The 9,955-nt window shown below is 40.6% G+C and overlaps 1 protein-coding gene across 1 annotated transcript in view; it reads right to left on the bottom strand.

Moving 5' to 3' along the window:
* The window catches only part of CDH17 (cadherin 17), a gene marked incomplete at both ends in the record, with an annotated part of 87,892 nt that extends 79,028 nt beyond the window's left edge, over positions 1 to 8,864 (bottom strand). The window contains one exon of the mRNA XM_082858957.1: positions 8,814 to 8,864. Coding sequence (XP_082715083.1) covers positions 8,814 to 8,864 — 51 coding nt within the window. The remainder of the gene's footprint in view (positions 1 to 8,813) is intronic.
* Positions 8,865 to 9,955: the final 1,091 nt, after the last annotated feature.

Raw genomic sequence — 9,955 nt, forward strand, 5'->3', positions numbered from 1 at the left:
AATGGTGGAAATAACTACTGCAGAGCAGAATAAAGATAAAAGAATGAAAAGAACTGAGGACAGTCTCAGAGACCTCTGGGACAACATGAAATGCACCAACATTCGAATTATAGGGGTTCTAGAAGAAGAAGAGAAAAAGAAAGGGACTGAGAAAATATTTGAAGCGGTTAGAGTTGAAAACTTCCCTAATATGGGAAAGGACATAGTTAATCAAGTCCAGGAAGCACAGAGAGTCCCATACAGGATAAATCCAAGGAGAAACATGCCAGGACACATATTAATCAAACTGTTAAAAATTAAATACAAAGAAAACATATTAAAAGCAGCAAGGGAAAAACAACAAATAACACACAAGGGAATCCCCATAAGGTTAACAGCTGATCTTTCAGCAGAAACTCTGCAAGCCAGAAGGGACTGGCAGGACATATTTAAAGTGATGAAGGAGAAAAACCTGCAACCAAGATTACTCTACCCAGCAAGGATCTCATTCAGATTTGATGGAGAAATTAAAACCTTTACAGAGAAGCAAAAGCTGAGAGAGTTCAGCACCACCAAACCAGCTTTACAACAAATGTTAAAGGAACTTCTCTAGGCAAGAAACACAAGAGAAGGAAAAGACCTACAATAACAAACACAAAACAATTAAGAAAATGGGGGGTTTCCCTGGTGGCGCAGTGGTTGAGAGTCCGCCTGCCTATGCAGGGGACACGGGTTCGTGCCCCGGTCCGGGAGGATCTCACATGCCACGGAGCGGCTGGGTCGGTGAGCCATGGCTACTGAGCCTGCGCGTCCCGAGCCTGTGCTCTGCAATGGGAGAGGCCACAGCAGTGAGAGGCCCGCGTACCGCAAAAAAAAAAAAAAAAGAAAATGGGAATAGGAACATACATATCGATAATTACCTTAAATGTAAATGGACTAAATGCTCCCACCAAAAGACACAGATTGGCTGAATGGATACAAAAACAAGACCCATATATATGCTGTCTACAAAAGACCCACTTCAGACATAGAGACACATACAGACTGAAAGTAAGGGGATGGAAAAAGATATTCCATGCAAATGGAAACCAAAAGAAAGCTAGAGTAGCAATTCTCATATCAGACAAAATAGACTTTAAAATAAAGACTATTACAAGAGACAAAGAAGGACACTGCATAATGATCAGGGGATCAATCCAAGAAGAAGATATAACAATTGTAAATATTTATGCACCCAACATAGGAGCACCTCAATACAAAAGGCAAATACTAACAGCCATAAAAGGGGAAAGCAACAGTAACATATTCATAGTAGGAGACTTTAACACCCCACTTTCACCAATGGACAGATCATCCAAAATGAAAATTAATAAGGAAACACAAGCTTTAAATGATACATTAAACAAGATGGACTTAATTGATATTTATAGGACATTCCATCCAAAAACAACAGAATACACATTTTTCTCAAGTGCTCATGGAACATTCTCCAGGATAGATCATATCCTGGGTCACAAATCAAGCCTTGATAAATTTTAGAAAATTGAAATTGTATCAAGTATCTTTTCCAACCACAACGCTATGAGACTAGATATCAATTACAGGAAAAGATCTGTAAAAAATACAAACACATGGAGGCTAAACAATACACTACTTAATAACGAAGTGATCACTGAAGAAATCAAAGAGGAAATCAAAAAATACCTAGAAACAAATTACAATGAAGACACGATGACCCAAAACCTATGGGATGCAGCAAAAGCAGTTCTAAGAGGGAAGTTTATAGCAATACAATCCTACCTTAAGAAACAGGAAACATCTCGAATAAACAACCTAACCTTGCACCTAAAGCAATTAGAGAAAGAAGAACAAAAAAAACCCAAAGTTAGCAGAAGGAAAGAAATCATAAAAATCAGATCAGAAATAAATGAAAAAGAAATGAAGGAAACAATAGCAAAGATCAATAAAACTAAAAGCTGGTTCTTTGAGAAGATAAACAAAATTGATAAACCACTAGCCAGGCTCATCAAAAAAAAAGGGAGAAGACTCAAATCCATAGAATTAGAAATGAAAAAGGAGAAGTAACAACTGACACTGCAGAACTACAAAAGATCATGAGAGATTACTACAAGCAACTCTATGCCAATAAAATGGTCAACCTGGAAGAAATGGACAAATTCTTAGAAAGGCACAACCTGCCAAGACTGAATCAGTTAGAAATAGAAAATATGAACAGACCAATCACAAGCACTGAAATTGAAACTCTGATTAAAAGTCTTCCAACAAACAAAAGCCCAGGACCAGAGGGCTTCACAGGCGAATTCCATCAAACATTTAGAGAAGAGCTAACACTTATCCTTCTCAAACTCTTCCAAAATATAGCAGAGGTAGGAACACTCCCAATCTCACTCTACGAGGCCACCATCACCTTGATTCCAAAACCAGACAAGGATGTCACAAAGAAAGAAAACTACAGGCCAATATCGCTGATGAACATAGATGCAAATATCCTCAACAAAATACTAGCAAACAGAATCCAACAGCACATTAAAAGGATCATACACCATGATCACTGGGGTTTATCCCAGGAATGCAAGGATTCTTCAATATATGCAAATCAATCAATGTGATAAACCATATTACCCAACTGAAGGAGAAAAACCATATGATCATCTCAATAGATGCAGAGAAAGCTTTTGACAAAATTCAACACCCATTTATAATAAAAACCCTGCAGAAAGTAGGCATAGAGGGAACTTCCTCAACATAATAAAGGCCATATATGACAAACCCACAGCCAACATCGTCCTCAATGGTGAAAAACTGAAAGCATTTCCACTAAGATCAGGAAAAAGATGAGGTTGCCCACTCTCACCACTATTATTCAACATAGTTTTGGAAGTTTTAGCCACAGCAATCAGAGAAGAAAAGGAAATAAAAGGAATCCAAATTGGAAAAGAAGAAGTAAAGCTGTCACTCTTTGCAGATGACATGATACTATACGTAGAGAATCCTAAAGATGCTACTAGAAAACTACTAGAGCTAATCAATGAATTTGGTAAAGTAGCAGGATACAAAATTAATGCACAGAAATCTGTGGCATTCCTACACACTAAGGATGAAAAATCTGAAAGTGAAATCAAGAAAACACTCCCATTTACCGCTGCAACAAAAAGAATAAAATATCTAGGAATAAACCTACCTAAGGAGACAAAAGACCTGTGTGCAGAAAATTATAAGACACTGATGAAAGAAATTAAAGATGATACAAATAGATGGAGAGATATACCATGTTCTTGGATTGGAAGAATCAACATTGTGAAAATGACTCTACTACCCAAAGCAATCTACAGATTCAATGCAATCCCTATCAAACTACCACTGGCCTTTTTCACAGAACTAGAATGAAAAAATTCACAATTTGTATCAAAACACAAATGACCCCAAATAGCCAAAGCAATCTTGAGAACGAAAAATGGAGCTGGAGGAATCAGGCTCCCTGACTTCATACTATACTACAAAGCTATAGTAATCTAGACAGTATGGTACTGGCACAAAAACAGAGAGATAGATCAATGGAAGACTGTAGAAAGCCCAGAGATAAACCCACACACCTACGGTCACCTTATCTTTGATAAAGGAGGCAGGAATGTACAGTGAAGAAAGGAAGGCCTCTTCAATAAGTGCTGCTGGGAAAACTGGACAGGTACATGTGAAAGTATGAGATTAGATCACTCCCTAACACCATACACAAAAATAAGCTCAAAATGGGTTAAAGACCTAAATGTAAGGCCAGAAACTATGAAACTCTTAGAGGAAAACATAGGCAGAACACTCTGTGACATAAATCACAGCAAGGTCCTTTTTGACCCACCTCCTAGAGAAATGGAAATAAAAACAAAAATAAACAAATGGGACCTAATGAAACTTCAAAGCTTTTGCACAGCAAAGGAAACCATAAACAAGACCAGAAGACAACCCTCAGAATGGGAGAAAATATTTGCAAATGAAGCAAATGACAAAGGATTAATCTCCAAAATTTATAAGCAGCTCATGCGGCTCAATAACAAAAAAGCAAACAACTCAATCCAAAAATGGGCAGAAGACCTAAATAGACATTTCTCCAAAGAAGATATACAGACTGCCAACAAATACATGAAAGAATGCTCAACATAACAAATCATTAGAGAAATGCAAATCAAAACTACAATGAGATATCATCTCACACCAGTCAGAATGGCCATTATCAAAAAATCTAGAAACAATAAATGCTGGAGAGGGTATGGATAAAAGGAAACACTCCTGCACTGCTGGTGGGAATGTGAACTGGCACAGCCACTATGGAGAACAGTATGGAGGTTCCTTAAAAAACTACAAATAGAATTGCCATATGACCCAGCAATCCCACTACTGGGCATATACCCTGAGAAACCCATAATTCAAAAAGAGTCATGTACCAAAATGTTCATTGCAGCTCTATTTACAATAGCCCGGAGATGGAAACAACCTAAGTGTTCATCATCGGTTGAATGGATAAAGAAGATGTGGCACATATATACAATGGAATATTACTCAGCCATAAAAAGAAATGAAATTGAGCTATTTGTAATGAGGTGGATGGACCTAGAGTCTGTCATACAGAGTGAAGTAAGTCAGAAAGAGAAAGACATATAGCGTATGCTAACACATATATATATAATTTAAGGAAAAAAATGTCATGAAGAACCTAGGGGTAAGACAGGAATAAATACACAGACCTACTAGAGAATGGACTTGAGGATATGGGGAGGGGGAAGGATAAGCTGTGACAAAATGAGAGAGTGGCATGGACATATATACACTACCAAACGTAAAATAGATAGCTAGTGGGAAGCAGCTGCATAGCACAGGGAGATCAGCTCGGTGCTTTGTGACCACCTAGAGGGTTAGGATAGGGAGGGTGGGAGGGAGGGAGACACAAGAGGGAAGAGATATGGGAACATATGTGTATGTATAACTGATTCACTTTGTTATAAAGCAGAAACTAACACATCATTGTAAAGCAATTATACTCCAATAAAGATGTAAAAAACAAACAAACAAACAAAAAGAACACTGAGGACTTTGGAATTTGGTCTCCTCTCCCTCAGAGTTGTGTCAGGCCCTTGGGTTAGCTGTCCCCAGCCATTGCCAGCCTCTCTCCCTTGGGAAGACAAGTGGTCTCTTTCCCAGACTCCCTTGCAGCTAGGAGGGTGACCAAGTGACCCAGTTCTGGTTTGTTAAACAAAAGGTGGAGTCTGCTGTGCCCAGGTGGAGGTGAGGGAATGGTTCTGGTCAAGATTTTGTATTCCTGATTAAGAAAGACAGATGTGGCTGGCCTCTGCCCTGTTCGTCTTGCTCAAGCAATGGACCTCATGTCTGTAGCTGTGGCCGCCATCATGAAACCACAAGGAGATAAACCAGCTCAAACAATGGTGGAGCAAAGAGAAAGAAGCCCAAATCTCTGATAACATCACGGAACTGCTAAACCTGCCTGGGACTGCCCACGACAGGCTTCTCATTGTCTGAGAAAAATAAATCCCTATTGACTGGAAAGACTCTAAAGTTGCTTGTAGCTAAAAGCATTCTTAACTGACACAATAATTATACAGACTTCTAGCTCATCAGTTCCTCTCAAAGTGTATTTTCCTCTGGGGGCTCTTCCTCCCTTCCACTCCTTTCCACATCTTCTCCAGCTCCAGCAGTTCCTCTGCAAGGCAGGACACAAGAAGTAGGTGCCATGGTTTGTACAGGACGAGGGCAGTGCTTTTTGAGGGGCTACTGCTTAACAGCAAATGTCTTCATCAACTTTCTGCTCGCATCAGCAAGCAGCCCATCTTTCAGCTGATCACACCAGTGACGGCATCTATAGGAAAACTACATTAGTCAGGCAAACCTCACAAATAAGCCTGCATTTTTCCCAGGTAGACGAGCTGGCTCACCTATGAGAAATAAAGGATAAGTCTCTGTTGCAATGTTCAAAGTTGGGTTGGGTTCTCGTATCAGGGCAACAAATCTCTCTTCCTGCCCATTAACCTGGCTATCTGAGCTATAAAGATTTCAAAATGCATGGGCACGTCATGAGTCATCAAGCCATACATCCATAACTGGGAAGAATGCTGTGGTGGAAATTTGTGAAAAGAGTTGGAAGAATAAAACCCACCATCTTGCATAAGGAGGTGAAAAGTAGGAAGAGAATGGAACTGATATTTTTGAGTGTTTCCTGTATGGCAGCTATGGAACTAGAACCTCCACACATGTCATTTCTTCTGATCCTCAACAATATCAGGAAAGCTCTGGAGGAGTCCCACAGCAGAGGCACATATAACTGGTGCTGCTGTGGGATGGTACCAGCTCTGTTGGACCACCAAGCCCCAACTCTACACCACGTTGCTCCACTGCCTTCCGGGCCAGCAAAGGACGCATGCTGTTATCAGATCTGCCTGCCTAGTAGCCACCGTCATTGTACTTTCCAGCAAGAGTTCTCTGTTTATATAGTATGTATGTCAGCTCTTCTTCCTTCCAGAAGAAGCATAGTCCCAGGCAAAACTCCAAAACAGTTGGCTTCTCCTTGATTTCCCTGCCTCCCTACTCAGCACTCTCTCCCAAACCCTCTCATCAGTGCCCTTACAATATATTCGTGCAGTGTTTCTAACCCCCTATGAGAACCAGTTCTCAGGAAAGAACAGGAGAGCCACTCATAGTATAGAATAAATGACTGGCAATCACTTTAAATGGCTACCTCTGCTGAATAAAGCCTTATGCTGAAGGAAAGATGCTCCAACCGAACTTCCAGCCTTCACAGGAGAGGGTCTGGGCATAGGGGTCGGTGAAGGCAGAAGAGAAATGGCTCCATCCCAATGCCCCTGAAATCCCAGCACACAGGCCTCAGCCTCCCTCCTTCACCCGGAGACAGCTGTGCATGTGGCTGTCTCCTGGGCAAGGCTCTTGCTGCCAGCAGTAATTTGAGCAGTATTTCTTACTCCAGGTAAAAATCCCACTGGGGTGAGAGTAGGGAAAAAGGAAAACTTACTTTCATCCTTTATCTAGGAAGAAAAATGCATGTCCCCTTCTCAGACAAGAAGCTGATGAGCCTGCTAATGTCAAATTATCATGACAGAATCTTCTCTCTCTCTTAGGTCTCACTGTTGTTTCCTAATGTTTCCTAATATAAATCCATAGTTATGTATTTAAGTTCTAACTTGTTCCGGGCACTGTGCTATGTGCTGAGGCTGCAAAGATGACTAAAACACAGTTCTCCTCATGGAGGTCAGAGTCCATCTGAGTGTAGACGCTGGATATTTAAAACATGGTAGTAATAATAATAGCTAACATTTATCAAGTCCTTAGACTGTGCAAGTCATTGATTCAAGGGCTTGATAAATGCATTATCTCATTTAATTGCCACATAAGGCAAGTACTATTATTAGACCCATTTCACAGGGCAGAAAACTGAGGTTCAGAGCTTCGTAACTCACCCAAGTTCTTATCACCAATCAATAGCAGTGCCAAGTTTGAACTAGGCACTGACTTCACCACCATTCTGAGATAATACAGATAGCAAAGGACACCTGAGAGGGTAGGAAGAGGAGAGAAGTCAAGTGGGGATGTTAGACCCAGTCCTTAGGCAGTCTTAGCTACACGCTTCAAGCCCTGGTCTGTGAGGATGCACCTTGCTCGTAAGGTTGGAACTGCAGATTTTCCCCCCAAGGGGAGAGCTCTGGTAGGTTTACAAGTTTGGCTGTATTTCACTCTAAATATTTTGAACTGTGTGGGTTCTCAGGGGCTCTCTGGAACTTGAAATTCAATATGGTATATTTGGGTTTCAGAAGAAAGGAACCAAGATTAGAGGTATGAGGATCTAGTAGCTTCCTTCTAAGGAGAAAGCAAAAGCTTCCCCATAATCTTGCTTCATAATGCAACAGATTTGGCAAGTGTACATCCTTTATGAGCTTCATAAGGAAAGCGAAGACAGCATCCCTGTCTCTACCCGAGGTTAAGGTCTGGTCTCCCCAGGTTCCATCCAGCTCCAACTTCTAGAAGCCCAAGTCGATAGGGTTAGCTCAACAAGTGACTAAGCACAAATTTGGTCAGAAAACTCCAAGCCATATATGGGAAGAAAAGTACAGAGCAGAGCAGGGTCAAAAATGGAGAAAATGCTTTTCTTAATTTCGGTGGTAATTTCTCATGGTCAAAGTTAAAAAAAAAAAAAAAGTCAAGATTAAGGGACATAGACTAACACATGTATCAGTATACTATTCTTTCCAGATTCCCTGAGCTGTATGCAATGGTCTAAAGCTAAGTAGACGGATTTGCTTAAACCTTGCCCGTGAAGTGGCATTGGCCTTTAAGAGCTGAGGAGAAAGCACACCTCTGGTTAAAGGTTGGACATATGACTTGTAGCTATTTCTTTTTGTTTTGTTTTGTTTTGTTTTGTTTTGTTTTTTTGCGGTACGAGGGCCTCTCACTGTTGTGTCCTCTCCCGTTGCGGAGCACAGGCTCCGGACGCGCAGGCTCAGCGGCCATGGCTCACGGGCCCAGCCGCTACGCGGCATGTGGGATCTTCCCGGACCGGGGCACGAACCCGTGTCCCCTGCATCGGCAGGCGGACTCTCAACCGCTGCGCCACCAGAGAAGCCCAACTTGTAGCTATTTCAACAGAAATAGTCCATCGGGGCAAAGTGTCCTTTGCTCACAATGAGTTAATTTTGATAGACTATTTTTTAAATCATGATAGCCGTTGCTTCCCTGGTACGGGGTAGAAGGATGACTGGGAATATTCTACTAAATAAATAAAGAACATTCTCTTCTCTTACCAAGTAAAGTGTAAAGAGACACAAGCAGTGCAGTTGGGCTTGCATCGTCATGGTTTTCTTTATTCAAACTCCTGTGAATAAACCGGAGATAAGTTGATTAGTTGCCGATCCTGTTAAAACCATGTTTCTCCAAGCATAAAGGATCATTGGATCATATTCATTTATAAACCTAGTAGAAGGCATCCCTGAAGTTCAGCCTCTGCTCTGTGGAACAGCCTGGCCTTCCAGAAGCTTCCTGATACCTTGTCCTCCACAGCGACCACAAGTCAACATCCGGAAACAAGCGTTGCTAATTCCATCTTTACTAACCACTTCACTTTATTAGTCTTCTTCATTTAAGAGTCTTAAATGATAGGCAATAAGTATAATTTTCACTCATTATATGCGTGGGGGATATGTTTTGGCAAATGCCACAATAAGTAGATACTAAAATGTTAGTGGTGCTGACTCAAACCTGCAAATAGATGAGCTTCTTCAAGCAGGAAGAGCCCAAGAATGTTCACAACCCTTCATTCAAAGACCTCACCAGCTGCCTCTTTGCTCTTCTAAACCTTGCTGTTAACTATGCCATACATCTAAGGAAAAAATGTACTTCTTATTACTTCAAAAGCAACCCAGTAAAAATCCAAACTCTGCCCCTCTTCTATTCTGTTCAATGTTATTTTTCCTTTTTCCTCGTGCCTTTGCATTTCACAGAAATTATAATTTTCACCCTAAGACACATCATGACTAACTGATTTTAAGATCTGAGATAAATTTTCCACATGGCCTGGAAAGCAGTGTTGCTGCCTATCATAATATTGGACTGCTAAAACAAAACAAAACAAAAACCAGGGAAGTGAAGAATGCATTCACTTCACTAAAATTCCAATTATTTTATTGCCTCTAGGGATTGTGGGTGATCTTGGTTTATTTCTTTATTTTTTAAAGTTTTCTGCATTGAACTTATATCATCAATATAATCAGCATGGGAAAATGGTTATAAAATTCTAACTACTCTAAAAATTTAGACCCTGAAATTGTTTAATTCCTTACTCTTGGATAGCTTATATTTGAACTTGATAGAGGTCAAAGTACTATCACATTTTAGCTTCACAAATGCCCTGGGAGATAAAGATAGAAATGAGCATTTATTAAGCAGC

Source organism: Leucopleurus acutus, assembly GCF_964270905.1.
Source record: "Leucopleurus acutus genome assembly, chromosome: 17".
NCBI lineage: Eukaryota > Metazoa > Chordata > Mammalia > Artiodactyla > Delphinidae > Leucopleurus > Leucopleurus acutus.